Raw genomic sequence first — 18213 nt, 5'->3', positions numbered from 1 at the left:
GGCTAAGCACGCTTAACCATGGAGTTCTTATGGGTTAGGCTACCGAAAAGTAAATGCATTTTGGTGATATAGGTAGCCAAATCAATTCCTTTACGTTATCCTTCAATTGTATAGTCCCATACCTATACAGTCTCCAGATCCCTCTTATTCCGGTGTATGTTCGATTCGTCCATGTGCCCCTTCCACTCGAAGCCTGTCAGGAGCCGCTCCTTGTCCGTGTCCCCTGCACCATGCCTCTTGCATCGGCGATCACATTCACCCCTTGAAAAATCGGCCCACGTCGGCGGGAGCCGACGGTAACAAACATTGTCTATATCATCAAAACATGGGGCACACCATTGAGGAATGTGTGACTCTTCGCGATAAAATCGAGGAGTTAATTCGTGCGGGACATCTGAAACAGTATGTCAAGACGGCGCCCACCGAACCGCCAAGAAGACGAGGGCCATGTCCCGCCCCCCGGAGAGAGCGAGACCGAAGTCCGAGTGGGCCACCCCGATGGCCGGACAATCGGTCAAAATACGAAGACCGGAGGCATAGGAGTAGAAGTCGCAGTCGCGATCATGATCGGCCGATACGCGGGAGGATTAATACTATATCCGGTGGATTCGCAGGCGGGGGGCCGTCGACCTCCGCCTGGAAGCACCACGTGAGGGCACTGTGCTCAGTGAACAGTGTCCAAGCTACCAAGAAATCCATGCCGCCGATAACGTTCACGGATGACGACTTCCACGCAGTCGATCTAGAGCAGGATGACCCGATGGTTATTAAGGCGGAGATCGCCCGGTACTAGGTGGGGAAGGTCTTAGTCGACCAGGGAAGCTCGGCTAACATCCTATATTGGAAGACCTTCTTGCATATGGATCTCTCCGAAGAGCTGATCATTCCCTTCCAGGAGCAGATTGTCGGCTTCGCGAGGGAACGGGTGGACACCAAGGGATATGTGGACCTCTGCACACGGTTAGGAACGGGGAGGGATAGTGACGAGAAGAAGGTTCGGTACCTACTGGTAGACGCCAACACTTCGTACAACGTTTTGTTGGGGCGACCCTGCCTTAATTCGTTCGGCGCCATCGTATCCACACCCCACTTAACCCTGAAATATCCTAATGAGAGAAAGAGAATTATAATTGTGCGGGCCGACCAGAAAACGACAAGAGAGTGCTATGCCGCGGGTTTGCGGATGTATCGTCGGGTCCCGAGGGCGAAGATACCCCGGTCGGAGGTGGCCATGGTCGATCTGGACCCACGAGTGGGTACGGAGGATCGTCTAGAGCCGCACAAAAGGGTGCAGTCAGCCAAGCTAGGGCCGAGGGAGGACCACGTCACTACGATGGCGGGGGGCCTAGATCTTGTTACCGAAGAGGGCCTGAGGAGGATACTGTGGTGGAACAGAGACCTGTTCGCCTGGACAGCGGCTGACATGCCAGGGATACACCCTTCCATCATGACGCATCGCCTAGCCCTCTTTAGGGAGGCGCGACCGGTGGCGCAGAAGAAACGCCGAATGGGCGCTGAGAAGGCACGGGTGGTAGAGGAGGAAGTGAAAAAACTAAAGGAAGTTGGGTTCATCCGAGAAGTGACGTACACCACTTGGCTTGCCAACGTGGAAATGGTAAAGAAATCCAGTGGGAAGTGGAGAATGTGTACTGATTACACGGACCTGAACAAGGCTTGCCCCAAAGATTCCCATCCACTCCCGAACATCGACAACTTGGTGGACGAAGCATCCGGCCATCGAATGCTCAGTTTCTTGGATGCCTATTCAGGGTACAACCAGATACCCATGCATGAAGCTGACCGTGAGAAGACGACGTTTATCACCAATAGAGGGAATTACTGTTATGATGTCATGTCGTTCGGGCTAAAAAACGTTGGCGCCACATACCAACGGCTGATGGATAAGATTTTCGCGGACTAGTTTGGGCGGTGCATGGAGGTATATGTGGACGACATGGTTGTTCGGTCTACGACGCCCGAGGATCATCTTCGCGACCTAGAGGAAGTGTTCCAACAGGTATGCCGATATAATATGCTCCTTAACCCTGCCAAGTGCACTTTTGGTGTTTCTGCTGGGAAATTTCTAGGTTTTATGCTGACCGAGAGAGGGATAGAGGCCAACCCGGACAAGTGCACAGCCATCCTCGACATGTGAAGTCCCGCCAACCTGAAGGAAATCCAACGACTTGTCGGACGACTAACGGCTCTCACTCGCTTCATTCCGAAGTTGGCCGACCGGATCCGACCGATCCTAAAAAGAATGAAGAAGGGCGATGAAGCAGGAGTCTGGGACGCCGACTGCGAAAGGGCGTTCACCAACGTGAAAGACTTGTTGACCAACCCTCCGGTTATGAACCTACCCCTCCCGAATGAAGAACTACAAATCTACTTGGGGGTGTCTCATGAAGTTATCAGTGCAGCCTTGGTGCAGGACGTTAGTGAACCTCGTCTGGTATATTTCGTTAGCAGGGTGCTTCAACCCACTGAGACCCGATATCAGCTGGTCGAGAAGGTTGCCCTGGCCCTTTTCCACGCTTCTAGGAGACTCCGTCCATATTTCCAAAGCCATCAGGTGGTTGTCAGAACCGACCACCCCGTGTCCAAGATCCTGAGGAAGCCCGATATCGCTGGGAGGATGGTCAGCTGGGCAGTCGAGTTGTCGGAATTCAGCTTGCGATTTGAGCCACGAGGATCTGTCAAAGGACAACACCTAGCGGATTTTGCGCTAGAGCTGCCCAGGTCCAATCCCCCGAAGGTTGGAACCTTTATGTTGATGGGGCAGTCGGGCGGGCGACTGCCGGTGCCGGGGTGGTGTTGGAGGGGCCGGATGGGTTCCTCATTGAGCAGTCACTTGTGTTTAAAATTAAAGCTTCTAATAACTAGGCTGAGTACGAAGCTTTGATCGTCGGACTTACTTTGGCTTCAGATATGGGAGCCCATTCCCTCACGTGCAGAACCGATTCCCAACTGGTTGTGGGACAGATGATAGGAGAGTTTCAAGTGAAAGATGACCAGCTGTTGAGGTACTTTCACAAAGCCAGAACACTGGCCAATAATTTTCAGCCCTTCACCATAAAGCATATACCGCGAGAGGAGAACGCTCGGGCCGACATGTTGTCGAAACTAAGCGCCGGCAAGGAGAAGGGGCAGCTGACTACGGTCATCCGGCAGGTGTTGACGGAGCCGTCCATGGATTGTATGGCCTTAGGAGTAGCTGTCGGCGACGATTGGCGTGGTGAAATTATGAAGATGATGGCAGACCAGGACCAGGGGGTCAGCCTGAAGCCGGCAAAAGCCCGAAGGTTGGCCCGATATGTCACCATAGGCGGGAGACCTTTACCGGCGAGGATTCTCGGTCCCCTTGCTGAAATGCGTGAGTCTGGACCAAGCGGCATACATTTTGAATGAACTCCACAATGGAATCTGCGGGTTGCATACTGGAGCAAGGGCATTGCGGGCAAGGGCCCTCAGAGCCGGGTACTATTGGCCGACCATAGAGAACGATGCCAAAGCGTTCACAGAAAAATGCGAACGATGCCAAGCCCACGCCAACATACCGCACACCCCCCTACGGAACTGCGGACTATCATCTCACCCTAGCCGTTCGCCAAGTGGGGCATGGATATTGTCGGCCCGTTTGCCCCCGGACGAGCACAGAAGAAGTTTATCCTCGTCGCAATAGACTACTTCACAAAGTGGGTGGAGGCAGAGGCCTTAGCCACAATCTCCGCCAGGCAAGTACAAAGTTTTTTCTGGAAAATAATATGCCGGTTTGGGCTCCCACTGACGGTCGTAACCGATAATGGCCATCAATTCATTGACAAGAAATTGCAAGCATTTTTTCAAGGGTTGGGCATCAAGCACGTAACTAGTTCGGTCGAACACCCCTACACGAACGGCTAAGCGGAAGCAGCTAATAAGGCAATCATGGCCGAGCTTAAGAGAAGATTGGGCGAAAGAAAAGGATCCTAGGTGGACGAACTGCCGGAGGTCCTATGGGCGTACCATTGTTCCCCGCACGGGACAACCGGAGAATCCCCGTTCAACCTGACATATGGAACTGACACCATGCTGCCGGTAGAGTTGGGGGAACCTTCGCTACGAAGACAAATCTAGGACTTGCAACTTAACGAGGAGGAATTGAGGGTGGAGTTGGACTCATTGGAGGAACGAAGGGATCGCGCTGTGCTACATGCGGAGGCCTGTCGGCGTTTAGTGGAACGACGGTATAACACTAAGGTGCGGCCGAGGAGTTTCCAGGAGGGTGATTTAGTGTGGAGAAAAACCGGAGATGCCAGAAAAGAGCAATCGCATGGAAAGTTGGCGGCCAAGTGGGACGACCCATTCCAGGTACTTGAAGATTTGCAAAATGGAGCCTACCGCCTCTCTGCCCCCGGCGTACGACCATTACGGAACACTTGGAACGCCTCCCATCTAAAGTTTTATTTCAATTGAACTTGTATTATGCTTTGAACACTTCGTAAAAGCTAGATAATGAAATCCAATCGTTTACCTCTTATAGTTGCAGCATGACCAAGTGGTGAACGGCGTCTTTTCCTCGGAAAAGACACTACCACTCCTGACCGGGTGGTGAATGGCGAGTTCCATTGGAACCACTGTCACCCGATCATGTCACCAAGTGGTGAACGGCGAGTTCCATTGGAACCACTGTCACCCGACCATTCCACCGGGCGGTGAACGGCGAGTTCCCAAGGAACCACTGCCGCCCAGCAAAAGGAGCTAAGGTGGCGAACGGCGAATCCCATAGAAGGGACAACACTGCCATCCTTATGCTTCATATAACCGGACCGCGAACGACGAGTCTTAATGAAAGAATCACTGCCGCCGGGATAAACATGTAACTTCGAAATGAACAACCAAAGACTACGTAACAAAACGATGTAAAAAAGCGAAAACGACTTGTCAAATTTCATTGTCAAAAGAGGGTTGTACAATGTATAATCAGTAAAACATCAAAACCAAAAAGCGATTGAAATAAAACCGGACGGCTTATATCAAACGCAAAACAACCCCCAACCCAAAAAGAAAACAACAGACCTACCCACGGTTGCCAAACCACTAATAATACTAACTACCATCAGGTGCCGGTGCCCCGTCCTCCTCTCCGGGAATTTCCAAAAGGGGCACCATCCTCCCCTTATAGACGTCCAACCCCAGATCAAAATCCACAGTGGTTGGGTCGAAGTTGAAAAATAAGCAGCCTGACGGATGGCCTTGAAAAACTCCTCCTCATGCTCTAATTGGATTTCCTGGGTCAAGCGCGCGATAGTATCCGCCGCCTGTTGTTGTTCTCCTTACAGGCGGATGTTTTCGGCATGCGTTTCAACCAGCTCCTCATCCCGGGTGGAAACCTTCTTATTAGCTTCGGCCAAGGTGGCTCATTGGCGGCTATTCTCTTCCTGCTCTGCCTCATACTTCAACCCTAAAGCGCTAAGTTTTTGGGTGAGAGTTTCCACTTCGGCGCAAGCATCCGCCAACTTCTTCTGCAGACCCGTCCGCTCTAATTCACAGCTGGAGTGCTCAAGGGTAAGAGCTTCCAGGCTAGCCTGCGCCTCCGCCGCTGATTTCTTCTCGGCCGCCAACTCCCTCTGGATTGCATCCAACCCCCGGCGATCGGCGAACTTCTCAGCATACCACATCAACATGGCCCCTCGGCTACTGTGTTCCAAGGCGACCTTAAGGATCTGCTGCTCCGAGAGTTGCTCCACAATTTCTCGCTGTGCCGAGCTCATACGAAAGTCTAACCGGTTGCTAACGCCAAAGGCCGGATCCATAAGCCCGCCCGGTAGAGGTTGGGGAGTACTGTCCCGCCTGCTTCTCTTGGAAGAAGATTTTTCGCCTTCCTTCGACCTCCTTTTCTTCTTGCGCGAGGCATCCGCCAGCGGAGGGTTGGAGGTACCGGCCGCCGTTTTTCCAGTGTCCGCCACGGTTACTTGGGGGGCAGACCCAGTAGGGGGATTAGTAGGCGCAACCTCAGCGGACCTGGCTGCAACAGCAAGGGGAATACCCACGGGAGTGGGGTCAGCGCCGGTCCCTCGGCGGACGACCTTGAAGGTGGGTTTCGGAGGAGGAATTTTCACATCGCCACCAACGGTAAGGCGAGGGTCCTTCTTCTGGGCTGGAGGAATGTACTTCGTCTTTTGGGGGCCGGGAAACGACATAGCACCTGCAACAAGCAGGTGTAAAATCAGCCAGAACAAAACATGCAAGTAATTATGCGAAACAATAAAATCGTACCAAACGCCACATTAATAAAATCCTCGTGGCACAGGCATTCGACCAGCTTTCGGGCGGGGAGGCGAAGGGGAAGATCGTTAATAAGCTTCACGGCGTCGCGCTCGGACGGAGTCAAATCACACGTCGGCACCGGCGCCATGCGAGCCAGTTCCTCAGTCCAGTAAAAGGGAAACAGGGGCTCACCGGACAGATCCACAAATTCGTTCCGACCGCTATCCCTTATTACTATTTTGAAATACTTATGCTTAAAATCTTTGAAAGAATTCGCATAGTTTTGAAACAAACCCTCCTGAATGGATGTCCATGATACCCAACCCCGCTTCGCAACCGGCCAGACATGGAAGTAGTGAAAGAAAACGGATGTCGAAAGCTCGACACCTAACGCCAAACACACCACCATGAAAGCCTGGATGCAGGCCCAACCATTCGGGTGCAACTGGGCAGGGGCAACGTTCATCCTCTTCAGGACGACAACTTGAAACCGAGTAAAAGGGATTTGTACCATCATACGACGAAACAGATACGTGTACACGTAAAAGAAATCTTTAGAGCTTGTCCCCTTCCTGTGGAAAACTCGCTCGTTGGGATAACACACGCCCAGTCGAAAGAGTTGAGCATCCGCCTCATCGCGAGCTATGAAAGACTGGTTCGCCCACTCCAGGAGGACTCCCCGGTTCTGAAACTCGGATTAATAGGTTCCTACGACATGCGCAGCCCAATCATACCCTGTTATTGCTGGCCATCCGCCGGCCGGTGTGGGGCGGATGGTGTCAAGTTCCACACCTCCCTCCAAGAGATAAAGTGTCGTCCCGTGTATGATTCGGTTCGCATTTTGCCTAGCGTCTGACCGTTCCACCCTCGAGGATGACCCCGAGCTGCACGAACTCCCGCTTCCGCTCGACGAATCCCCGTCGTCCCCACCCGCGGAACCAGAAGAAGATATGGTAATTGCCATTTATTTACCTGGTTAGAAAGAAATGTCGAACGACTGCTGTGGAAAAAGTGAGTAAAAGGTAAAACTGAAGCAGTCAAATAACCCCTATTTATAGCCGAATTTTTCGTAACTGTCGACCACATCGCACCGTTCATCTCAAGCGTCATCAAGGGCTCAGATTGCGGGACTGTTCTGCATCCCAACAGCGCCACCTCTAACATCCCAACACGTGGCATCCCATTTTCAAAATTCCCACCTAAACTGTTCATGGTTCGATTTTCAAAACTCCGCCAGTTCCAGAATTAACGGGTCGAGGCATTCTCGGCATAGGCGAGCGCCACTCATAAACCCTACGACTTAGTGTCTAGGGCTTGGGGGGCCTGATGTACTAGGGACCACCGCCCGGCGAAGGGACCGCCGGACAGCCTCAAACGCTAGGGATTTAGGCGTGAGGGCGGCAAGTGCGGAGACCGAACGGGCGTCGCCATCTGGCGGTGGAGAATAGGCAATAGCGGAAGAAGAACACGACTCGGTTTCGCCCTGAAACAGACCCAACATTTAATGCCACAAGTCAACCTTCACATCATCATTCCACTTTCCGCCATTATTGATACACTAAGGACCATCGTCCGGTAGGATTATAGCAGGACGGTCGGTCGCGGGATCCGCTTGCAAACTATGGTTACTTGGTAAGGCGGGTGGTAAGTAGCAAGGCCGGATGGTCACGGACGAACTATCGTCAGGATTAAGGTAAGTTCAGAATGATTTGTATAATCATGTGTTTTAGGTGATTGGGCCACTATTGGGCCTTGATTAAGGCAACCTTAATCCTAGGCCCATGTCCATCACTATAAATACAAGTCAAAGGTCCCAGGTAGGCAAGTTCATTTATTACGCATTTAACTCTGAATTAGAAAGACCCGATTGGATAACTAAACTGACTTAAGCATCGGAGTACCTTTGGCAGGTACCCTCCGGACACTGGGAGCGCAGGAGCACGCTGGGGAGTTTGGCAGCAAACGGTGAGTGAAGGAGAAATTGTGTAGGTTTGGAGCTCGACCCTATACCAGAACATAACTAATTCTAAATTTTCCATGCAGAGAGTCTTGAATTTATTTGTTGTCCTCCAAATGTCCCAAATTGTGTTTCCAAAATTTTCCCTGAAAATAATAATGCAAATAATTAGCTCAGAAAATTCAAATTAATTAAAATTAGAATTTTCGGTCAAATTAAGCATAATTAGGAAAAACGGGAAAATACCGGACAATTAAGCACAATTCCCTGATTAATTCTAGCACAATACACTAAGTGAAATCAATAAAATATTGACTCATCAGAAGCCTTCTTCTAAACATAGTTTTCCATGCATCTGGTTTGGCTAATTGAAACTAATCAGTGATATATTTGATGCTTATTGCAGATTCACATTTGATCCTGGAGGAACTTATATGGAGCCAACAAAAATAAGTCCTCATAATAAATATGACCCACCAGATTTGAGGACAAATCCTTTCCAAGAGGGAGGGGATGATACGCGGGGCCCAAGCCCCATAAAAAAAGATCAAGAAGACTTCAAATTTACCAAAGCAAGGGAAAGGGTAGAAAAGTCAAGCAAAGAAGATTCAAGGGGTATAATGGTCCGGTGTATTGGTTATTACATAGGCATGACCATAGCATAGCATAACTCCCATTTTAGCACATGTATTTGGTGCATTTTACGACAATCACATTTTAGATGGGTGCAACCACGTGTTGAAAGATCCTAGATCTTCGGATTGCATATTCACCGCATAGCCATTCTAGATGGAGTTAGGATTACTATAAAATGCACACACCGACTCTTGTATCTTCACTTTTGGAGGTATATGATATTCACTTTGCTGTTGAGATTTCCAGCATATGAAAATCTGTCCAAGAGTCACCTTCTTGAGCTTTCCATTACTCCATCTAGCTTCTTTCTAGAAGGAAGGTTGCCTGAGCTAGTTGCATATCCATCTAAGCTCCTCATCCACCATCTAAACCACTGAAACACCTTTGTTTCGCTGCTGCCAAATCATAAGCAATCTCATCCGCTACCTCTGGATTGTTTTCCAACTCCTTCCGTCGCATTCAAACATCACCTCTGTTGGAGCATCCTTATCAACTACGGTGACAGAGGAATAGCTTGTTCATCCTTGGTGCGTCTGAGGAGCTGCTTGGAAGAGGATCATCCTTCGTGAAGTATTCGAAGGAGGTGGTCATCCTTTGTGAAGACTCAAAGGAGGTGTAAGTTCATCTCTTGTGGTTTCAAGAGAGGTGGTATTCTAAACTCTTACAAGTTAATTTTCTACATGACTATTAATTGTAATTGTTTTGTGTTTAGTGAAAAAGGTTTATCTTGTTTTTGAGATAAGCGACTAGACGTAGGATCCTTGTGAACTGCACCAGGATAAAATCATCTGTGTAACTTTTCTCTCTTCCTTACTCTATTTATTTCAGTTTAATTATCTGCTTAGTAAGTGAATTTGAGAAAAATACTAAAAGGCACAAAAAAGTAATATAACCAATTTATTTATCAATTGTTGGGTTGTTCACCTTTGCTTAATGCTTTTATCATTTAACTCATTCGGTAAATGTTGTTTGTCTTAATTGATACGGGGACGTACAATAATGTCATGAACTAGTGTTGAATTCCTTGATTAAGCAATACCACCTAGGGATAGGGATAGGACGATCAATTGTACTTTGCTTCCGTTTATCATGCATTATTAATTACTAGGGGAGGCTAGGGATAGCAAGCCGGTAATTAGTAATAGGCTCTTTTCACCAAGCAATTGGGTTAAGGGTAGACCAAGAAAGTATGCATGACAATATGATAAATAAGCTAATTAAGTAAGAAGAGTAGATATATGAGGGTGGATAAGATGAAATTATAAACCCCAACAACTCCATTCATCCATAGTTTCTTAAAGCCAATTGAATCATTGCATTTGCATGATTACTTTTGTTCTTTGCATTAACACCTTAACTTAATTCTTTTCTTCAGTCTTATGCGATTAGTTTACATGAAATGTAAGGCCCAAGAGTCCTTTGGGAAACGATACTTGGACTTACCCATTGGTATTACTTGATAACGATCTGGTACACTTGCCAGGGACTTAACAAGTTTTTGACACCGTTGTCAGGGACTCGTGATTTAACTTATTTAGTAGTGTAAACTGATTAAATTTGACTTGATTGTATATATTTATCTTTTTATCTTTTTATTTTTACTTTTTTTTTTATAAAAAAGTGCTACTAGGGTGTGTGTTTCTTGTGCATGCAGCAGGAGACGAGACATACTAGGAGCAAGAAAAATACACAACCTCTTCTTGAAGGCTTAAGCGAGACAAGGGGAAGAAGGAGAGTCAGACGCCCATCTAGGGATTTGTTTCCTTCCCCTGACAAATTACTATCACCTTCACCAGTTTGAAGAGAAGAGGAGATGACTGAACGAACTCCTCCAAGATGCACTCTTGCAGACCAATCTAATGTTGTTGGCCCTTTCCATTTTAACAACATAGCCATGCCTACGGATCAAACGACCAACATGGTGATGAATCCAGCACTTATACACCTGATGCAAAGCAACGAGTTTCATGGCCTATCGAATGAGAACCCCTATGACCATTTGACAGTGTTTAGTGAAATCTGCAATATAGTGAAGATGGAAGGTGTATCAGATGATAGAGTAAAGCTTAGCTTGTTCCCATTCTCATTGGGAGGCAATGCTAAGACGTGGCTTAATTCCTTCCCTAAAGGGACGTTTACTACATGGGAGACTATGGCTACAAAGTTTTTCAACAAATACTTTCCACAGTCTAAAGTTACTCAGGGAAGATTGAAGATCTCATCATTTAAGCAAGGAATGGAAGAAACTCTAGGTCAAGCATGGGAAAGATTCAAAGGCCTACTCAAGAAGACACCAGTTCACGAGTTTGACAAGACAACCCTTGTTCTTGCTTACCTCGGTGGTCTGAATATGCAGTCTAAGATGATGTTGATGCCTCAACTGGTGGTGATATCAAACAGAAGACTGAAGATGAAGCCTATGACTTGATAGAGAATATGGCAGCTAGTAAGCAAGAAGCATATAGTGAGAGGGGCGCACCAACACAAAAGAGAGGAGTCTTGCACCTGCCTGTGGATGACGCAATGCTAGCTCAGAATCATCTCTTGACTCAAAAGATAAATACATTGAAAAAGATCCTCTCACTGTAAGACCCTAAAAATTGTAGAGCATAAATATAATTTTGTATCTTGGTCTATCTTTAGGAAAAGTCATATATGTAGCCCCATTATTGATAACTCCTTGTGGAGTTAATGTTTTTGTGCTTTAATCTTGCTGAATAAATAAATAAATTATTTGTTTTATTAATTTAATATTTAATATATATATATATATATATATATATATATATATATAGTGTGATCTGTATTTTTCGTATATGTTTGGTGTTTATACTAATTAAAAATAAATTGGTTGTTTGACTGTTATATTTTAAATATTCATTGTGGGGCCACTTAACTCATTTTAAAATTCGGGTAACAACATAATTAAAATATCTAAAGTCACTTTTGAGTGTCTTTCCCAAAAAGAAAGGCAACAACGTAAAAGATGGGTTTTATGTTTTTGGTTAACGCATGAATGAGGGTGTTGGGATTCGTAGAAGTTTAGTTTATACCAAGAGGTTTCTATACTATTTAAATCAGTTAGTGTAGTTGTAAAGGGGTAACAACTAATAGGTAGATGTTGTTTGATGAAAACTGAGAACGATGTAGGAGAAAACATTGTTTAGTTGATCTTTTAAATTAGAATGGGAGNAGTAGGAAACTCTTGTAGGAGGGCCGAAAACTATACTATCAGTAGGGAAGAAGAAGAAAACAATTTTGGTAAGGGGAGTGGCCAAGAAGTTATCATATGAGTATAAGGGTTTTTGGGTTGTTATGTTTTGTAGCATATTGTGTTTGAAGTTGTTGTTGTTAACCTACTTTGCATGAGAGAAAGAGTGTTGGCTGTTAATGGGTATAATACCGTTGGGGCTCGTTTTTGAATGGAGAGTGTTTCTATGATGGTTATTTTTATGCTTCCAGAATGATCATATTGGGTGAGGGTGTGCATGATGTTGTTTCTTATATGCTACCATGTTTTTTTTTTGTTTTCTCTAAACTTAATTTAGTACTCTCAAATTATGAGACTTAAAGTATATGGGTTGATCAGTATAGTAGTTGTTGGTTTTCAATGTGATGCAATGATATGCTGTTGTGTGTACTGTGTTGAGTCTATTTTGAGTGATATAGCTGCTTGGAATCACGATTTTATGGTCCGCATAAATACTGTTAAGGTAATCATATGCTGTGAATTTGATTGGGTCTTTGTATGTTCATACATTAGCAAAGAATAAAGAAATAAGAGAGATAAAAGGAGAGTAGGAAAGGAAATTTAGGTTATACATAGATTAGTGAACATGCAATGAGTATACATATATAGTTATGCGAGATTGAAAATAAAGACTGTGCTTTCATCGAAATCTGTAAATGAGTGTGAGAAGAGTAGTAAATTAAATGCATGAAACTATCATTATTTATCATTAACCTTCTCGTGAATTTATTTCAATCAATGAATGACTAAGGTTGCAACTTTTCTTTCTTTTAGTATGCAGTATAAATTGTTTTATGCCAATTAATCACCATATTTTTTTTATTTAATATGACTTCCGTTTTATAAATATGGTGCATCGGTTTGTTTCAATTAATGATTTAGAGCTTGTAATTTAACTTTCATAAAACTTGGATTACTAAATGTGGTACAATATACAAATTTCTACAAGGATTGCATTATTCGTTTTTTTTTTATTAATCTAAATATACACCACTAATTATACATTATTTGGAAACCTTGCTTGCACGTAAATGTTCCAAGGGGAATAGATAAAGTGAAATAAAATAAAAAGGGAAATGAGTTTTAATGGAAACCAAATTTTGTATGATAAATGGTTAAAAGGATAGACGTTGCATGGTCTTCTGGTATGATTGGTTAAGTTACAGTGAGAAATGGGTTTGATGGGTTGTTTATGGGAGAGAGAAATCTAAACTTGGCATTTATTTGATGGGTATGATTTATTTTTTTAATTGGTTTATGAGCCTTTATGTTTTAACTGTTTAGAATTTTAGTTTGAAAATTGGGAAACTTGTGTCTAGATTTCTATTGGTTGTTGCAGTAGAAATTTTTAGAATAGATCAGAAACAAAGGTTGGTTATGGTGTTAAGTATGACTTTAAGTTGTATTATATCTAGTAGAAGTTCGTGTGATGACTTTTTTTTTTTTTTGTTTACAATAACATGTATGTTGTATTCTTTTGAGTATTTTGTAAATGCTGCAAATGATGCCCTTCGTTTATAAGAGACGGTAGAGGAGTTCGACTGTCCTGTTTTGGTGAATAAGTGTTGTCCTGTTTTGGTGAACATGTTTATGTGTCCTGTTTTGGTGAACAGGTGTCATGTTTTGGTGAACAGGTTTCGTACAGTAGAGTACCAAGGGCAAAGTGTCATATTGGATTGGTTGAGTTGTGAGGGATACTTGACTGAATATGTTATGTTACAGTATTACTTTTATGATTACCAACTATTATGTTGATATTTTATTATGTGATGAATATGGCAGCTTACCCTTACTGTTTGTGTATGCAAATGCGATGATCGTATAATTCGTGTTGTTATACGGGAGCAGACGTTATTACAGATGTTCCAGTTGATGATTAGAGCGGCAAGTAATTGGGAGAAACTGGGAAAGATTTATTTTGTTTTCTATCAAACATTTTCAATTTATTTGACTTGTTGAGTTTGATTTTACAAGTTTGTAATAAATGCCTTACATTTGGATGTAATGGACTAAGATTTATTCTCCTTGGCATAAGAATTATAGGAAATTTCCTATAAGTATTTCTGCTTAGAAGAAAATGAATTGCTTTTGACTTGTGTCATAATATAAAAAATAGGATGTTACAATTTTGGTATCAAAGCTTAGTTTTCGAAAATCTTTCGGCCTTAGGGAAGTGAGATCGACTAGCTTTGACTGTGCATCTTTATATTTGTAATAGTTTTATGTGGATGTACTGAGTGGTTATACTAAGCGATTTCCTTTGTTTATAAGAACATGGCATATCAGACTAGCGACCAAAGTCAAACATCTCGGGATGGTGTATTTTCTCAAGCTGTCGATCAGATGGTCGATGCGATGGAGCGACAACATGCCGCTCAAGCACCAAAGAATCATTCTGGTTTAAATGATTTCTTAAGACATGATCCCCCGAAATTCAATGGAAAGACCACTCTAGATAAAGCAGAATCGTGGAGTAGAGGGAATGAGAAGATTTTCCGGGTGATGGCTTGCTCAGTGGAGCTCATTTCAGGCGAAATTGTCCGAAACTCATCAGAGGCAAGACAAAGGAGAGGAAATGCTTTACCTGTGGCAAGTCGGGACATATGTCTTATACTTTCCTTGAGAGAAAAACATCAGGGGGAGGATCGTATCAGAAGCCGTCTGGCAGAAATCCACGAGTTGCGGGCAGAGTGTTTGCTATGTCAGGAGCTGAAGCCGCGCAATCAGGTAATCTTATTCTCGACACTTGTTCTCTATATGGACACTCTGTGTATGTCTTGTTTGACTCTAGAGCATCGCATTCGTTTATATCCTTTGCGTGCTTGGGGGAGCTTAGGTTACCTGTGTGTGATCTTGGATGTGAGCCAGTAGTGGGTGTCAACCATCTCATCAGGGCAAGTATCAACCAACTCTATCTGTATTGGGTGTCCGCTTGAAGTACCTGGATGCAAGTTCAAGGTCAATTTAGTGTGTCTGCCGTTGCAAGGATTGGATGTGATCCTCGGGATGGACTGGTTTCCGGAGGAGGTGCCGGGTTTACCACCACGCCGGGAGGTAGATTTTGCAATCGACTTAGTTCCAAGAGCTGGTCCAATATTTATGGCTCCGTATAGAATGGCTCCAGCTGAGTTAGCGGAATTGAAGAAACAAATAGAAGACCTTTTAGAAAAGAAGTTCATTCGTCCAAGTATATCGTCGTGGAGAGCTCTAGTGTTGTTGGTAAAGAAGAAAGATGGGAGCTCAAGATTGTGTGTTGACTACCGCCAACTGAACAAGGTCACAATTAAGAATAAGTATCCGTTGCCGAGGATTGATGACTTGCTGGATCAACTAGGGGGTGCTAGTGTGTTTTCAAAGACTGACTTAAGGTGAGGTTATCATCAGATTTTAGTCAAGTCGGAGGATGTTCAGAAGACTACTTTCAGATCGCGATATGGACATTATGAGTACGTTGTAATGCCTTTTGGTGTGACAAATGCTCCAACAATCTTCATGGATTACATGAATCGAATTTTTCGGTCTTGTCTAGATAAGTTTGTAGTTGTTTTCATTGACGACATTCTTATCTATTCTAAGGATCAGGAAGAACATGCAGAACACTTAACGACGGTGTTGGAGATCTTGAGGGAGCATCAGTTTTATGGTAAGTTGTCCAAGTGTGAGTTTTGGTTAAAAGAGGTCCAATTTCTTGGACATGTTATATCAGCTCAAGGAATCTCAGTGGAGGCAGTGTTGAATTGGGAGCGACCGACTTCTGTAACAGAAGTAAGAAGCTTCGTAGGGTTGGCAGGTTATTATAGAAAGTTTGTGGAAGGTTTCACCAAGATAGTAAGGCCTTTAACTCAATTGACTCGCAAAGATCAACCTTTTGTTTGGTCAGACAAGTGTGAGGCTAGCTTCGAGGAGATGAAGAGGAGATTGACAAATGCTCTCGTTCTAGTTATCCCAAAAACCGACAAAGCTTTTGAAGTGTATTGTGATGCGTCGTATTAAGGGCTCAAATGTGTATTAATGCAGAATGGAAAACCAGTGGCATATGCATCTCGTCAGTTAAAGGTGCATGAGAAGAACTATCCTACGCATGATATCGAGTTAGCTGCAGTGGTGTTTGCCTTGAAGACGTGGAGGCACTACCTTTATGGGGCACGATTCCAAGTTTTCAGTGATCACAAGAGTTTAAAGTACCTACTCGATCAAAAGCAGTTGAACATGCGTCAAAGGAGATGGATGGAGTACCTAAAAGATTATGATTTTAAGTTACTATTGCATCCAGGAAAAGCAAACGTCGTTGCAGATGCCATGAGTAGAAAACGGGTTCAAATGTCTGCCTTGATGGTGAAAGAGTTGGAGTTGATAGAGAAGTTGTGGGATATGAACTTGGGGTTGCAATTGAATCAGGATCATATCTGGTGTAGTCACCTGACAATTACTAGTGACTTTTTGAAGCAGATAAAGGCAAAACAGGTAGAAGATCAAAGTTTGCAACTTACTGTGGAATTATTGGGTACCGATCAAGCCAAGGATTTTGTATTAGGGGCAGATGGTATTCTTCGATTCAGGAATAGGGTGTGTGTTCCGAACAAACCCGAATTGAGAAGGATGATCTTGGAGGAAGGGCATAAGAGTCGTCTTAGTATACAACCTGGTATGACTAAGATGTATAAGGATTTAAAAGAGTCATTCTGGTGAAATGGAATGAAAAGAGATGTGGATGAGTTTGTGGCGGCTTGCTTGGTATGTCAAAAGGCTAAGGTGGAACACCAAAGGCCAGGGAGAATGTTGCAGCAATTAGAGATTCCTCCGTGGAAGTGGGATAGTATCGCGATGGATTTTGTAACCCACTTACCAAGATCAGTAAAGGGGCATGATTCCATTTGGGTGATTGTCGATAGACTAACTAAGAGCGCACATTTTTTACCGATCAATCTGAGAATGTCTATGGGGAAGTTAGCGGAGTTGTATATTCAGGAGATAGTGAGATTGCATGGGGTGCCTGCGAGTATTGTTTTAGATCGAGACCCAAGGTTCACATCGAGGTTTTGGCAAACATTACAGGAAGCTTTAGGTACGCAATTCAAGATGAGTTCAGCATACCATCCTCAGACCGTTTGGCAGATTGAAAGGGCTATTCAATCCTTAGAGGATTTGTTAAGAACGTGTGTGCTAGATCATCTTTGAAGTTGGAGCGAGATCTTACCCTTAGTAGAGTTCACATATAACAATAGTTAACATTCCAGCATTGGGATGACACCTTTTGAAGCCTTGTATGGGAGAAGATGTCGAACACCTTTGTGTTGGTATCACGATGGAGAAGCAGTGATAGTGGGGCCTGAGTTGTTGCAACAAACCACATAGAAGGTAAAATTGATTCAGGAGCGAATGCGGGCAACTCAGAGTAGACAGAAATCTTATGCAGATAAAAGAAGGAGACCGCTAGAGTTCGAGGCAGGAGATCACGTGTTTCTATGAGTGACACCAAGAATTGGAGTGGGAAGAGCTATTAAGTCAAAGTTGTCACAAAAATTTCTTGGGCCGTATGAGATTCTTAGGAGGATTGGACTGATAGCTTATGAGGTAGCGATGCCACCACAGTTGGCGAACTTGCATAACCTGTTTCATGTATCGAAGTTGAGGAAGTATATTCCAAGTGCAGCTCATATGCTAGAAGTGGATGACATCCAAGTCAGAGAAGACTTAACTATAGATGTTGGACTAGTGAGTGTTGGATGTTCAGACCAAGAAGCTTCGTGGAAAGGATATTCACATGGTGAAGGTGCTTTGGAATGATGGGACCCAAGAGATGACTTAGGAGTTAGAAGAGTTTATGAAAAAGGAGTATCCTTATCTTTTTTTCGGACTAAACATTTTCGAGGACGGAAATTTTTGAAGATTGAGAGAATGTAAGACCCTAAAAATTGTAGAGCATAAATATAATTTTGTATCTTGGTCTATCTTTAGGGAAAGTCATATTTGTAGCCCCATTATTGATAACTCCTTGTGGAGTTAATGTTTTTGTGCTTTAATCTTGCTGAATAAATGAATTAATTATTTGTTTTATTAATTTACTATTTAATATATATATATATATATATATATATATATATATATATATATATATATA

General features: G+C 44.1%; 1 protein-coding gene across 1 annotated transcript; it reads left to right on the top strand.

Annotated features, from left to right (window-relative positions):
* The first annotated feature begins 859 nt into the window (after positions 1 to 859).
* Positions 860 to 1921, top strand: LOC106763603. The gene has a single exon (XM_014647775.1). It carries the CDS (start codon positions 860 to 862, stop codon positions 1919 to 1921), a length of 1062 nt encoding a protein of 353 aa, XP_014503261.1.
* The last annotated feature ends 16292 nt before the right edge of the window (positions 1922 to 18213 follow it).

The sequence above is a fragment of the Vigna radiata genome, chromosome 6 (assembly GCF_000741045.1).
Source record: "Vigna radiata var. radiata cultivar VC1973A chromosome 6, Vradiata_ver6, whole genome shotgun sequence".
Lineage (NCBI taxonomy): Eukaryota > Viridiplantae > Streptophyta > Magnoliopsida > Fabales > Fabaceae > Vigna > Vigna radiata.
Note: the sequence above shows the minus strand (reverse complement) of the source record. Positions and strands in the feature narration are given on the sequence as shown.

Bases quoted from the DNA above. Each gene is read 5' to 3' on its own strand.
- LOC106763603 (XM_014647775.1), top strand. From the start codon at position 860: ATGGATCTCTCCGAAGAGCTGATCATTCCCTTCCAGGAGCAGATTGTC.